Source organism: Microcaecilia unicolor, chromosome 6, assembly GCF_901765095.1.
Source record: "Microcaecilia unicolor chromosome 6, aMicUni1.1, whole genome shotgun sequence".
Classification (NCBI taxonomy): Eukaryota; Metazoa; Chordata; class Amphibia; order Gymnophiona; family Siphonopidae; genus Microcaecilia; species Microcaecilia unicolor.
This window is the reverse complement of record NC_044036.1, coordinates 247612352-247628201: the sequence shown is the minus strand read 5'-3', so window position 1 is coordinate 247628201 and position 15850 is coordinate 247612352. Positions and strand designations below refer to the sequence as shown.

Here is a 15850-nt window from a genome sequence, read left to right as displayed (position 1 = left end):
TAAAGTCTCCAATGATCTGTTCCTGGCCAGATCCTAAGGTGTCTATTCTATCCTCATCCTTCTTGATCTATCTTCTGCTTTTGACACTGTTGATCACAGCCTACTCCTTGATACTCCCTGAAACAGCGCTTGCTAAAGTTTCCAATGATCTGTTCCTGGCCAGATCCTAAGGTGTCTATTCTATCCTCATCCTTCTCGATCTATCTTCTGCTTTTGACACTGTTGATCACAGCCTACTCCTTGATACGCTGACCTCACTTGGATTTCAGGGCTCTGTGCTTTCCTGGTTTTCTTCTTATCTCTCCCAGCGTACCTTTAGTGTATACTCTAGTGGATCCTCCTCTACTTAAATCCCACTGTCAGTTGGTGTACCTCAGGGATCTGTCCTGGGACCTCTTTTCTCCATCTATATTTCTTCCCTTGGTACTCTGATCTCATCCCATGGTTTTCAGTATCATCTTTATGCTGATGACTCCCAGATCTACCTCTCCACACCAGAAATCCAGGCCAAAGTATCAGCCTGCCTGTCTGACATTTCTGCCTGGATGTCTCAGCGCCATCTGAAACTAAACATGACCAAGACTGAGCTTCTCATCTTTCCCCCTAAACCAACCTCTCCTCCTCCCCCATTCTCTGTTTCTGTGGCTAACACTCTCATCCTTTCTGTCTCATCAGTTCGTAACCTTGGGGTCATCTTCGACTCTTCCCTCTCCTTCTCTGCACATATTCAGCAGCCTGCTAAAACCTGTCGTTTCTTTCTGTATAATATCAGCAAAATTCGCCCATTCCTTTCTGAGCACACTACCAGAACCCTCATCCACACTCTTATCACCTCTCGCTTAGACAATTGCAACTTGCTTCTCACAGGTCTCCCACTTAGCCATCTCTCTCCTCTTCAATCTGTTCAGAGTTCTGCTGCACGACTAATAGTCCGCCAGTGTCGTTATGCTCATATTAGCCCTCTCCTCAAGTCACTTCAGTGGCTTCCTATCCGTTTCCGCATACAGTTCAAACTCCTCTTATTGACCTATAAGAGCTCCTCAGTACCTCTCCACTCTCATCTCTCCCTACATTCCTCCCCGGGAACTCCCTCCACTGGGTAAATCTCTCTTATCTGCACCCTTCTCCTCCACTGTTAACTCCAGACTCCGTTCCTTTTATCTTGCTGCACCATATGCCTGGAATAGACTTTCTGAGCCGGTACATCAAGCTCCATCTCTGATCGTCTTCAAATCTAAGCTAAAAGCCCACCTTTTTGATGCTGCTTTTAACTCCTAACCCTTATTCAATTGTTCAGAACCCTTATTTTATCATCCTCGCTTTAATATTCCCTTATCTCTTGTTTGTCCTGTTTGTCTTGTTTGTTTGTCCTAATTAGATTGTAAGCTCTGTCAAGCAGGGACTTGTCTCTTCATGTTCAAGTGTACAGCGCTGCGTACGTCTAGTAGCGCTTTAGAAATGATAAGTAGTAGTAGTATCCCTACTGTAGCTAGGCTGTTTTTGACAGTGGAGTTTACCGCTGTTGATCACAAAATCTATGGAGGATTTAAACATTTCTTCCTCTGCTTCTCAGTCCTGTGGTCCTGCTCCATCTATTACTAAGAGACCTCCTGTGCTTTTCCATATTCATGAGGTTATGCAGGAGCTTATTGCAACTCAATGGGAGACCCTGATTCTGACCTCTTGGTGGCTTGCGCTATGACCAAATTATATCCCCCTTCTGCCGTTTGATTTAGAGCTGTTCGCTCTGCCTAAGGTGGATGCTTTTATTGCGGTGGTTGTTAAATGTACCACTATCCCTGTTGAGGGTGGTACTGCTTTAGGATATGTTTGACCGCAAGCTTGAGGCTTCCTTGAAGCTTGCCTTTTACCTAGCTACGTTAAATTCTCAGGCAGCAATTTTTTCTTCTTTTGTAGCCAGGGCTTTTTTTATTGTGGATTCAACCATTGTCCATGTTGAACTCACCTCCAGACTTTCTCCTTACCCTAGAGGCGGGGTTGTCCTATTTGTCAGATGCTCTTTATGATATTCTCCGAGCATCAGCTAAGAGTATGGCCTTGACTGTTTTGGCACGATACCAGCTATGGTTGAGGCATTGAGCTGCTGATGTGGCATCCAAATCTCATCTGGTGAAGTTGCCCTTTCAGGGAAAACTACTCTTTGGTGCGAATTTGGAGAAGATTGTTAAAGACCTGGGAGTTACCAAGGTCCAGTGGCTACCTGGGACAAGCCTAAGCCTCATCTCTGGGCAGCTAAGTCTCGTTTTTGAGAAGTGTGGAAGGCTAGTGCTTCTGCTCAAAAACCTCACTTTCCTCAGACTCAGTTTTCCTTTTGACAAGGCAATAAGCCCTTTTCCGCTTTCTCAAGAACCTCTCCCTCTTCGCAGCCCTCGCAATGATGGGGTCGAGGTTCACTCCTTGTACATAGACATAGGTGGGCATCTTCCCTGCTTTCACAAGGAGTGGACCACCATTACTGCAAACCAATGGGTCTTCGATATCATTCTCCATGGCTACAAGCTAGAATTTTCAAAGCCACTTGCAGATCTTTTCATGCTGTCCCCTTGCGGCAGCTCTGCAAAGAGTCGGACAGTGATAACTACCCTTAGCTTCTTTAAGGCAACTGGGAGCCATTTAGCCCATTCCTCCTTCAGAGAGGGGCACGGGTCGATATTCCATATATTTTGTCTTCCCAAAAAATAAAGACTCTTTTTGCCCAGTTCTGGATCTCAGAGGGGTAAACAAGTCTCTCAGAGTTCTGCACTTCTGCATGGAGACTTTTTACTGTTATTGCCTCAGTCCAGCCAGGTGAGTTTTTCACCTTATTGGACCTCAAGGAAGCATATTTTCATATCCCAATTTGGCCTCCTCACAGGAAATTTCTCTGATTTGTGATCCTAAGACATCATTTTAAATTCAAGGCCTTGCCTTTTGGCCTTGCAATTGTACCTCGCACATTTTCAAAAGTTGTGGCAAGGGATCCAGGTACATTCTTACCTGGATGATTGGCTAATTCGGGCTCCTTATCAAGAGAGCCTTCACATTATACAGACAGTCCTGTCTCGTTTTTCTGTACTGGGTTGGGTGGTGAATTGCAGCAAGAATCTTCTCACTCCCACCCAGACCTCTGGAGTTTCTGGGAGTGTGCTTCAATACCCAGGTGGGGAAGGTTTTCCTGCCTCAGCATTGTCAGCTCAAGCTGTGGCTTCTCCCTGTGCACACTCAGGTGGGGTTGCCCTTACAGACTCCCAGTTGGTGTTTTCAACTCTTATGCCAGCCTCTCCACCACTCTGCATAGGGCTGCTGGTTGAGAGTGGAGGCTTCCCAGTCCATCAACAGATTGGAAATTCGAGCTGTCCAGAAAGCTGTACTTTGTGCCTCTTCTTCGCGGGAGGCTAGTGCACATGACACAGCTGTGTCTTACATTAACAGACAAGGAGGAAGAAAGAGTGCATCTCTAGCCCAGGAGGCACGTCTTTTTCAGTGGGCGAAATTGAACAATCCAATGATTTCAGCATCTCACATAGCGGGTTCACAGAACTCGCAAGCGGATTTCCTCAGCAGAATGTCTCTGGACCCGGGGGAATGGCAACTGTGAAAGACTTCATTTCACCTCATTTCCATACAGTAGGGCCTTCCAGTTTTTGACCTCATGTCATCCAGACTCAGTGTGGAAGTACACAGATTTTACAGCCGCTTCAGGAAGAAAGACTCCCTGGGAATGGATGCATTAGTACAGCCTTGGCTGTCGGACGGCCTCCTTTACATGTTTCCTGTGTGGCCAGTCATGGGAAGGATGTTGTACAGGATTGCACGTTATCCCAAGAAGGTCATTCTTGTAGCTCCAGACTGGCCCAGACATCCTTGGTATGTGGACCTCATCCATCTTCAAATCGCTCCTCAATTGACTCTTCCTCCACAGACGGGCTTGTTGCACCAAGGTCCAGTACTTATGGAGGATCCCTCCCGCTTTGGTCTTACAGCCTGACTCTTGAGAGGTTGCGGTTGAAGAAGAAGGGTTATGCGGATTATGTTATTACTACTTTGCTGCATGCATGAAAGCACGAAAGCGGTCCACTTCTTCTTCTTATGCTAGAGTGTGGAGAACTTTTTAGAGCTGGTCTGCACAGAATGGTGTTTCTTCTTTTTGTACTTCCTTGTCTCAGATTTTATCCTTCCTTCAGGAGGGATTCAAAAAAGGCTTGGCTCTCAATTCGCTCAAGGTTCAGGTGGCAGCATTGGTGTGTCATAGAGACAAGATACAGAATGCCTCATTGTCTGCTCACCCTGATACAGTGTGACTCCTCAAGAGGGTTACTCATCTGCAGCCCCCTGTCTGCAATATTTGTCTTCAGTCGGCTCCCTTTGAACCCCTTCATATGGCATCTGTCAGAGATCTTACTTCAAAGGTAGTATTTCTAGTTTCCATTTTGTTGGCATGGAGAATTTCAGAGCTTCAAGCTTTCTCTTGCTGGGATCCCTTTCTCCACTTTTCTGACTCAGGAGTTTCGATATGGACAGTTTATCCTTTTTGCCGAAGATTGAATCTCCTTTTCTTGTCAATCAGACGGTGTTGCTTCATTCTTTTGCCATGGAAGTCTATTCTGCAGAATACACTTTTCTTCGACTGTTGGATGTGAATCGTGTCCTTACCGCTACCAATGATTTCAGGCAGTCTGATCATCTTTTTATCCTCTTTGCAGGACCCCAGAAGGATTTGCTGGCCTCCAAAGCGAGTGGATCGATAGCTTAAGGAGGCTATTTCTTCGGCTTACATTCTGAGTGGGAGATCTGCTCCCTTGCACGTGAAGGCTCATTATGTCAGGTCTTTGGTGACTTCTTTGGTAGAGTCTAGGACAGTTTCGTTGGCAGAGATCTGTCGGTCAGCGACATGGTCTTCTCATTCCTTTGTTAAGCATTACCGTTTGGATGTCTGTGCTCGAGCAAATGCTTCCTTCAGGGCCACTGTTCTTGCTGCAGGGATATGTAGGAGTATTTACCTGAGATTTCACCTTTGCTGGTCTTGGCCTATACAGCCATTATTGTAACAATATGGATTACAGCTTGTGGCCTGTATGCATCAGTAACCAGCTTTTTCAAAGGAACATTACTGCTGAGCATAGCAAGATGATTTCATCCAAGGACATATTCTGTGTTGCAAACTAGCCAGTTATCTCCTGTGAAGATTGGAGGAGAGAGACACACAAGGCTCCTGGAATATGTGAGCAGACAGGGAGGTTTGCATGCCATCGAACAAAGGCTCGCATCTTGACCATGAAGCTGGCTGGACATTATTACACCATCTGTGATTGGTCCACAGGTATCATCTGACCATTGGATACCAAAAGTTTGGACTGAAGAGGAGGAGAGAGGGGAAATGACGAGCAGATGTGCAGGTGGATAGAAGGCTCGAAAAGAGCCAGAGGCTGATTTTCCTAAACACCAGTGAACTGCATACCTTGTAACAAATTCACAAGGTTCGCTCAGCTACAGTTTACGGCCTTACTTATGACTGTGTAATCTGTGTCCAGAATACAGATCTCGGACTTTATTCCTGGACGGAGAGACTCGCTGAGTCTTCAGCTTGAGTCTAAAAGGAGGAATCCGCTTCTTTACCATTGGAAGTCTGCCACAGACTGCAGGGTGAGATACCAGGATTTACTACCTATGGTCATGGGGATAATTAGTCCTTGGCTTTGTCTGTGACAGATGGGTTATGTCATGACTTATGGTTTATGAATTTAGCTGCTAACGGTATTTTGCATAAGACGTGTGGTGTAACTTCTCATGCTAATCATTAGGATATCAGTATTGTGATTGGTTGTGTAATCACTCATTTAGTTAGTCTGTTAGGATAATCATATTCCATTATCTATATTTTGGGTGATAATCTATTTTTATAGCAAGTTATTTTGTATTTTGCTTCAGAACTATTTATATTTCTTTACCTAATAAATAATATATATTCCATCTGTGGCATTGTTCCTTTTTCCAGCAACTAGCTAGTTATTGGGATAAAGAGGTACGCTTCCCTTAGACATTCCAGAATAATTGCTGTTTAGTAGTGTTCTGACAGCTAAGTACCTCTGCTTACCTACAGATATCACAGTCCTTCCCCTCTTAAGGATTGCTTTTGTATATCCCATTTGTCTGGACTGATCATTGGGACGTAATGGAAGGACAAATTAATTGTTTCTTTCCTTTAGTCCCAAAGGATCAGTCAAGATCCCACCCTTCTGTGATGGTTTCGGTTTTTCCATGTAATTTTGGGTGTTTGTATTGTTCTGGTTCCATTATTTCTAAGGTATGAGTTTTGCCCTTTATTTCATAGTTCTTTTTCTATCTAGAGGATGTAGTTTTTTCTCTGGAAGTCTCTCACTGCTTTGTTATCGAATACTGTCTTGGTTGCTGATCACAGGAGCTTATGAGGCATAACTCATTAGAGTTCTCTTATCTTCACCTGCTGGCGGATGGTCACAACCCATTTGTCTGGACTGATTCTTTGTGACTAAAGGAAAGAGACTTATCAGGTAATTAACAAATTTTTCTGTCTGTGCCAGTCTGGAGGGATTAAAGGAAAGTAAATTAGAAGGTAAGATCTAACTTTTTCTATGAGACAACAAGTTTTTAGTGTAGTTCGAAAAGTTTCTTTTATAAACTGAGATTGCTGAGATGTGTTAAGCCCCATGTTACTCCTGATAATTTTTACAAGGTGAGTCAATCTATTGTCTGGCCTGTTATGGATTATGGTCCACTTGTTGGAGTTAAGAAAAATGCTATCAGTGCACTTCAGATTACACAAAATTCAATTGCTAGAGTTATCAGTAGAATTTCTTGTTTTAGTCATATTACCCCTGTTTTAAATTATCTTCACTGGCTCCCTAATCATTATTATTATTATTATTGAATCACGGTGACTGTTCATGAGCAATCCCACTAATTTGGCTGATTGTCACCTGTCTGAGGTCTTTTTCCCCCCATCCATTATTTTTTTGCTATCTTGCAATCTGTTTGATCAGACCCGCTGATTTTGCTGCTGTATTTACATTTGTATCCCACATTTTCCCACCTATTTGCAGGCTCAGTGTGTCTTACATAGTACTGTAATGGCATTTGCCAGTTCCGGTATGAACAAATACAAGGTGATATTATGGTAGAATGGGGTTCAAGTATGGTGAATACATTGGGGGAACTTAGAGAGAAAGATGAAGAGTTAGGATATGTCCATTACGGTCTTTGGTTTCATTATGTCGCAGATGTCCAGGTTTTTTATGTTGGGTCGGTGGGGTATGCCTTTCTGAACAGGTTAGTTTTTAGGACCTTTCGGAAAATTAAGTGGTCGAGCGTAGTTTTTACTACTTTAGGTAGTTATAGAATTAGATTTAAGATTTTATAACTTTTTTTAAAGCCCTTAATCAATGTGTTTCTTCCACTTTCTGTACCATACTTAGGGGGTCTTTTACAAAGTCACACTAGCGTTTCTAGCTCGCAGTAAAAATCAGCTGGCAATAAACGCTGAGACACCCATTATATTCCTATGGATGTCTCAGCATTTACCGCCAGCTGATTTATACCACGAGATAAAAATGCTAGAGCGGCTTTGTAGAAGACCCCCTAAGATTCTACCAACCAGTATATGTGCTGAGATCTTCTCAAAAGATGATGCTTGACGTGCAATCTTATCGTATGATGCGATTAGAAGACTATAGATCATCTATTTTCTGTATTATTGGTCCTATTGAGCTCTGGTTAGTGCAAAATATTACCCAATTTAAGAAGGAGTTTTCCATCAGGCTTATGGGATGTAAGAGTGATGAAACTTATATTTCTATTTTGTATATGGTTGAAGCAGGATACTTAATGATACTGTTTTTGGTGTTAGTGTAATAGGACTGTCTGATTATTATTTTGTTTTCTGTAATTTTAATATGTATGAAATATTGTACTCCTCTTAGAATTATTAAATAACGTGGCTTATAAATAAATATTATTATTATTTTCCCCTTAAAGGGCAATAAAGATGAGACCAGGAGACCTGGGTTTCTGCCAGGCACTTGTGACCTAGATTGACCACTGTTGGAAACAGGATACTGGACTAGATGGACCATTAGTCTGACCCAGTATGGCTATTCTTTGGTTCTTATATGAGTGATTAACCCCCCCTTTTACAAAGCTGCGCTAGCGGCTGCCGGTGCAGTAATGCTGACACAGTCCATTGAAAGTGTCGGCATTGTAAAAGGGAGGAGAGGTATTTCCCGTCTGTATAAATATTTGAGAGGGGACGTGTCAGGTAAATTATCCTTCATGAAGGCTTGGGAAAGGGACCTGCAAGAGGAAATTAGCTGGTCTAAATGGGAAATGATGTGTTCAGAGGTGAAAAAAGCGTCAGTCTGTGTGCTTTTTAAAGAGAATGCTTACAAGGTGTTAAGCAGGTGGTATTATACACCTGATTGGGTAAAACGTATGTATCCGAATGCTTCAGCTGAGTGTTGGAGATGTAGAATGGAAATTGGCAGTTATTTCCACATTTGGTGGGCCTGTTCTTCTCTTAAAACATTTTGGGAGGACATCACTAAAAAACTGAAGTTAGCCTTGCATAGTGTGTTTCCCATGGATCCAAAATGGTGCCTATTGGGTTGGGGAAACAAAACAGGTCAGAAGTGGGAACGTAGGATTAGAAGAACGTGCTTAGCAGCAGCTAAAACAGTTATAGCCGCGCATTGGAAACAGTATGTAGGCCCCACGTTGCAGGTCTGGTTAGTGAAACTCAAGATATTGATGGAACTGGAAAAACTAACTGATTGCAAGGGGGGCCGATACAACCCACAAGCAAAAGAGTGGATAGGGATGGCAACCATATTTGATCCAGAGGTTGGAGGGGCATCCCAGGGGTAAGAAGCCATACCAGAAGAAAGTTGAGGGGGGGAAGGGGGGGCTGAAAGGGGATAAATTGAAGAATGATATGTTTGGCAAAATGTGTCCGCGGGGATTACTGTTTGCTTAAGCTATGTTTGATGTTGAGGGGACCAATTTTGTCCTCTTTGTATGGTTATAACGCAGAATATTGAATACAAAAATTTTTCAAAAAAAAAAAAAAGGCTTTGTAAAAAGGCCGGGGTAAGATTGAGGTGATTTCAGTTAAAGAGCACGTCAGTGTTCCATGCTGCACTACAAGTGATAGGGAGTGACCACAGAAGGTAGAGGAACCCTCAATTTCTACATCAAAGTAATGCAGAAGAACAAGGAGTAGGATCGTCTGGCCTTTGCAATAATCCAGGGAGACGTATAAAAAAAATCAAGTCTTTATTAGTGAGCATCAAATGACTCGACACAGCAACTGTGTTTCGGCGCCTTTGCGCCTGCCTCAGGAGTCTTAGGATGTTCCAAAGGTGTAAAAAACGATAAAAAAATAAAAAAAGAATAGAAAAATTTTTTCCTTATGAGATCAGGTTTTTGGATGCAAAATTCCAATAATTGCAAATCAAATGCTTTCAGTCTGTGCCCACCAGCATTCTGTGAGAAATCCAAAAACAAAAGTGATGGCACTCTGCACACATATGGAGAAGTCATATAGTAAAATCAAGCATAAGAAGAGAAAGTGCTACAGACCTCATGGTTTAACTTGTTGAAAAATTATTTTATTTAAAAAGAAATATAAAGAACTTAGTTCATATTTATATGAGACATAACATTTCAGCCATTGTTTTTTTTTTGTGAGATGTAAAAAGATATCACCTCATTATGACAAACTGTTAAAAATGTTTTTCCACCCCTAATTTTATAAAAGTCACCAAAAATTATGTGTGCAAATTTGAGCGCACAACCAAATTGCACCAATTAGTACCAATAATTGGCTTTTTAATAACATAGTAACATACATGGAGGGGCATAATCGAATGCGAACACCCATCTCCATGGGCATTTATCTCCGAGGACGGGTCTGCAAAGGGGCGGGCCAGACTGTATTTTCGAAAAAGATGGGCGTTCATCTTTTGTTTCAATAATACGGTTTGTGCCAGGCAAATGCATCGCATTTGGGCGGATTTGAGCTGGGCGTTATCGGTTTTCAGCGATAATGGAAACTGAAGGCGCCCAGCTCAAAAACGATCAAATCCAAGGCATTTGGTTGTGGGAGGGGCCAGGATTCGTAGTGCACTGGTCCCCCTCACATGCCAGGACACTAACCGGGCACCCTAGGGGGCACTTGTAACAATTAAAACAAAATTAAAATACCTCTCAAGTCCATAGCTCCCTTACCTTGGGTGCTGAGCCCCCCAAATCCCCCCCCCAAAACCCACTGCCCACAACTCTACACCATTACCATAGCACTTATGGCTGAAGGGGGGCACCTAGATGTGGGTACAGTAGGTTTTGGGGGCGATTTGGAGCGCTCCCATTTAGCAGCACAAGTGTAACAGGTAGGGGGGGGGAAGGGCCTGGGTCCACCTGCCTGAAGTCCACTGCACCCACTAACAACTGCTCCAGGGACCTGCATACTGCTGTGATGGAGCTGGGTTTGACATTTGAGGCTGGCATACAGGCTGGAAAAAAAGTTTTTAAAGTTCTTTTTTTTTTTTATGGAAGGGGGTTAGTGACCACTGGGGGAGTCAGGGGAGGTCATCTGGGCAGTTGGGGCTCTTTTTGCGGACTTGTTCATGAAAAAAAAGGGACCCAAATTTATGCTTCTGGCGTCCTTCTTTTTTCCATTATCAGCCAAGCACGCCCATCTCTAATCGGCTGATAAACACGCCCCAGTCCCGCCTTCACCACGCCTCCAACACACCCCCGTCAACTTTGTCTGTTCCCGCGACAGACTGCAGTTGGAGGCGCCCAAAATCGGCTTTTGATTATACCGATTTGGGCGCCCATGAGAGAAAGGCGCCCATCTCCCAATTTGGGTTGAAATATAGGCGTCTTTCTCTTTCAAAAATAAGCTGGATAGTAACATAGTAGATGACGGCAGAGAAAGACCTGTACGGGCCATCCAGTCTGCCCACAAGATAAACTCATATGTGCTACTTTATGTGTATACCTGATCTTGATTTGTATCTGCCATTTTCAGGGCACAGACCGTAGAAGTCTGCCCAGCACTAGCCCTGCCTCCCAACCACTAGCCCCGCCTCCCACCACCAGCTCTGCCACCCAATCTCCGCTAAGCTTCTGAGGATCCATTCCTTCTGAGCAGGATTCCTTTATGTTTATCGCACACATTTTTGAATTCCGTTACCGTTTTCATCTCCACCACCTCTCGTGGGAGGGCATTCCAAGTATCCACCACTCTCTCTGTGAAAAAATACTTCCTGACATTTTTCTTGAGTCTGCCCCCCTTCAATTTCATTTCATGTCCTCTAGTTCTACCGCCTTCCCATCTACGGAAAAGGTTTGTTTGCGGATTAATACCTTTCAAATATTTGAACGTCTGTATCATATCACCCCTGTTTCTCCTTTCTTCCAGGGTATACATGTTCAGGTCAGCAAGTCTCTCCTCATATGTCTTGTAACGCAAATCCCATACCATTTCTGTAGCTTTTCTTTTTACTGCTTCAATTCTTTTTACATCCTTAACAAGATATGGCCTCCAAAACTGAACAATAAGCAATTATTGGCACTAATTAAATTTAATTGGACTTTATGCACCTAATTTTTATGCGCATCCCAAAAAGGGGGCATGGAAATGGGAGGATCATTGGTATTTTGAGATAGAGTGTGGGTGTGGATTCCAATTACACGCGCAATTATAGAATAAGGGGGTTCTGCATGTAAATTTAGGAGGGGGCATTTGCACCACATTTTCGTTGGTGCAAATGGACGGGCCTAAATTTATGCACAACCCCTGCTCTTAAGTGCTATTCTATAAGCCATGCTTAACTTAGGCACGGCTTATAGAATAGCGCTTAAGCAGGTTTTTATCTACACTGATTTTTTAGGCATGATTTATAGAATTCACCCATATATGTATTTTTGATATTTCCTTTCCCATTGCTGCTACAATTGATTGAATGAAGATTAATATAAGATACTCAGCCTTCTTTAGATTTAGCCGCCTTTTCCCACCTCTGGTGACTCACACCAATATCACATCATAATAATTGACAAAATGTTCCATGCCATATGATTTTATACACAAGATGCCTGATTTAGAATAGCTCAGCATATCTTTGTTATCCTAGTTCTAGAGACATGACTAGGGGCCTGATGCTCAAAGCAAACTGGGCTTGCAACCTTTGGTTTTAGCCAGTCTAAATGAAACGTTGTTTTGTGGGTAATGCACAGAGGCTTTCAGCCACTGCTTTATTGCGCACGGAAGTAGTGACTAAAAGTCCCATGGTAATGAGCTCTCTAGTATTAAAATGAGCTAATTAGCAATTCCATGCAATACACAGAGAAAACCCTTGGCCTGAGGACTAAAAACTACCGACAGCTCTTGAGCTGTAGGTATTGTTCCGTGCTAATTTTCCTGTCAGTGCCTGAGCACTGATTAACTCAGGCACTGACAGGAAAGTCACACCGTGGCCCCTTACCTTCAAACTCTTCTCAGAGTCTAAGTTTCCCCCAACCCCAAAAAATCCCTGTTGGTCCACTGGACCCCTCCTGACCCCCTCCCCCACCTAAAAAGAATCCCCAAATAGCCTGGTGGTCCAGTGGGCCCACCGACCTGACCTCCAGACCCCCCCCCCCCATGTACTTAGCCCCTCCCAGTGCATCCCAGGATGCACCGGGCAGGGGCTGGGTGTCACCATTTTGATGAGGGTGGGCCCAGAGGCAGGAAGGAGTAGGCTTTCCTCTTGCCTCTTACTAAAGATATATGAAGGGGTCTGGGAGGGTGGGATTTCACTAGACCACCATGGCCAGTGTGCAGTGGGAGAGGGGGTGTTGGTGGGTCGGCTGGGTCAACAAAATATTTTTTTGGGTAGGGGGGGTCGGGAGGTTGGGAGGAGTCCACCGGACCACAGGGGATTTTATTTTAGGTTGGGGGGTCAGGAGGGGTCCAGTCATATATGCGCAGAGCTATGCCTACTGCACAATTCTTGTGGGCATGTGCCAGGAACATTCAGACCCCTTTACTGACCAATGCTCAACACTAACATTGTGCATGTAATTTGCATATTGTTACTGTTGAGCATTGGTTGGTAATTCCGACTTGGTGTTGAGCCAGTGTTTTCCGGTGCTGTTCCCTACAGCGTCAGAGTTCTGTGCATCTCCCCCTAGCTCATGAATGCTACTATAACTGTGTTAATTTATGAAGGAAATTTATGAGCTTTGTGATTGCATAGATAGTTTGCTATTTCACGGATGGAAGAAAGCAGTATTATAAGACAACCTACAGGAGATAACTTGTTTACAAGTACAGATCTGCAAAAACTGGTCCTCTTTCTTCTCCTCCCTCTCCCTCATTCCACAGAGTTCCCTATGATAAAAAAAACACTATTGCAAGCTTCAGAGAAGGCAGAATCCTCAGGACATAGTTTCTGATATACAGAAAAAATACCACTTGTAAAATATAATATGTATTTTTGAATTTTCTCAAGTATGTAGCATGACCATTTTAATTAGATGATCTTGCTTGTTTTTTCAGAGATATTATGGCAAATCACTTCCATTTGAGAAAAGATCTTCAGAAAGAGAAAACATTGGTTTGCTTTCTGTGGAACAAGCCCTGGCTGATTATGCTTTGCTAATAAAAGATATAAAATTGCAGTACGATATCAAGGATAGTCCTGTGATTGTTTTTGGAGGCAGGTAAATTCATTTTAACAGGTTCTTACTTTGATAGTCCAAGTGATATATAAAACTTTGCTTTATTTTTAAGGAGCAGAACTCTTACGAAATCTGTTTCTTTGTAGACTGTAAAAGCCATCATAGATCCCTTGGACTAAGGGTATCAAAGCATTTAAAATACCCTTTTTCAAAAATACTGTTACTTTAAAAAGCCATTTATAAGTTACTATTGGTCAGATACATACTGTTCAATAATAATTCTGTGCAACATGACTGACTGTTAACCATAGCTACAATTTGGATTGACTTCAAGCACTGCCTATCATCCTCTTCCATGACGCATCTCTGTTTTTCATTTTAGCTTTATTACATTATAGTGTGGTAATTTACTAACAGTGTGAGCTAATGTCATTACTGTGCATTATTTGCTTCAGGGCCATATTTTATGCAATTGGTCTTGCAGCAGATAACATGCGATAATGGTGTTAATGCACACTAACATTTTCATCCCACCAGACCAGTCCAGATGCTTGGACTATGCACTTCTGCCAGCAAGTGGGAACTGTGATGTCATTCCTTAGGAACCCTGTGCAGCCCTGTGACTAATCAGTATTTTTTAGTCTTCAGCAGGACTTGGCTAGGAAGTTTCTTGGAGGAAAAAAAAAGCTCTGGGGGGGTGGGTGGGGGGGGGACTGGTTAGAGCTGCAGTCTGGGGTGTTACACCTGGGTGGATCCCAGGTCCCTCCCCTCCCCAGCAAGTTTGAAAGGGTTGCTTGTGTGCATCAGCTTCTCCTTTGCAATTAGCAGGGGGCCTTGGAACTAACTTCTCCACAGCAGACACCTGATAGTACACAGATTTAAAATTTGCAGTAGTACAATTTAATTTCTGTAGTAGTGGAGAAGTCTGTTTGCTAGGAGAGAAAAGATAGTTGTTGCTTATCTGCAGCTCCATGCAGCATAGCCTGGAGGGGTGTTTGGGCCCAACTGTATGATTTCCACCTCCGTGGTGTTAGTAGCTGTGGCTGTGCAGCTTCAGCTGAACATGGGAAGCACTGCTTGTCATATAGGGTGCATTAGCTGGTGCCCCCAGGCTGTGCTGAGCCTGTAAGAAAAAGGCAGAGAATCAGCCCCAAGGCTTCTCTGGAATTCTGGTAGAGTCACAGCATGCCGGTACCTGTGACCATGCCACACTGGTTAGTGATCTTGTACAGAATATGGAGGAGACAGTTTTTTGGATGCAGTGGCTGCCTTTTTTAAGTCTCCTGAAGTGGTTGGCGACCAAGATGGGCCCCCAGTTTTGCTTCCATCTGCAGTAACATGGAGAGAAGGTTGTTCTTCTGCTAGATAGAAACATGATGGCAGATAAAGGCCAAATGGTCCATCTAGTCTGTCCATCCACAGCATCCACTATCTCCTCTTCTCCCTAAACGATCCCACATGCCTGTCCCATGCTTTCTTGAATACAGGTATAGTCCTCTTCTCCACTACCTCCACCGGGACGATATACTGCACCAGGGCCGATAAGAAACAAAGCTGGCCTTGAGGCAAACACAACCGCCCCCCCCCCCCCCCCCCCGTGCGCACCCCCTAGGCCTGCACATGCCCCCCCCCCCCCCCCCCCCGGGCCCCTACTAACTTGCTTGTCTCCTGCCCGCCGCCCCGCCCCACCCAGTCCTGCTTACTTGCTTGTTTCCAGCTCTGCTGTGCTACACATGTCTTTCTTCCTGCCAGGTGACATGTCCAAACAGGAAGTACTTCACACAGGGGGCAGGAAGAAGGACCTGTGGCCGGCAGAGTAAAGTTGACGGGATAACATGATAACTCTGTTCTGCGGCATACAGGAACAGGAGAGACCAATCAGCTATCTGAGCCTTTGCCAGTGCCTGACGGGCCCCCCTTCGAGGCCGGGCCCTGGGAAATTTTGCCTCCCCTCTCGGCGTCCCTTTACCACACATCCACCACCCTTTCAATAAAAATGTATTTTCTTACATTACTTCTGAGCCTGTAACCTCTTAACTTTATCTTTTGCTTTCTCATTCCTGAGTTTTCCTACACATCTTGTGACACAAACCATTTACCATTTTATTCACTTTTCTCCGAACTGCTTCAAGTTTTTTCCGTCCTTAGCAAG

At 43.8% G+C, this 15850-nt stretch overlaps 1 protein-coding gene across 1 annotated transcript in view; it reads left to right on the top strand.

Moving 5' to 3' along the window:
- The window catches only part of DPP7 (dipeptidyl peptidase 7), a 720522-nt gene that overhangs the window by 77267 nt on the left and 627405 nt on the right, over window positions 1-15850 (top strand). Inside the window, 2 exon segments of the mRNA XM_030207062.1 lie at window positions 13405-13446; window positions 13577-13740. Coding sequence (XP_030062922.1) covers window positions 13405-13446; window positions 13577-13740 — 206 coding nt within the window.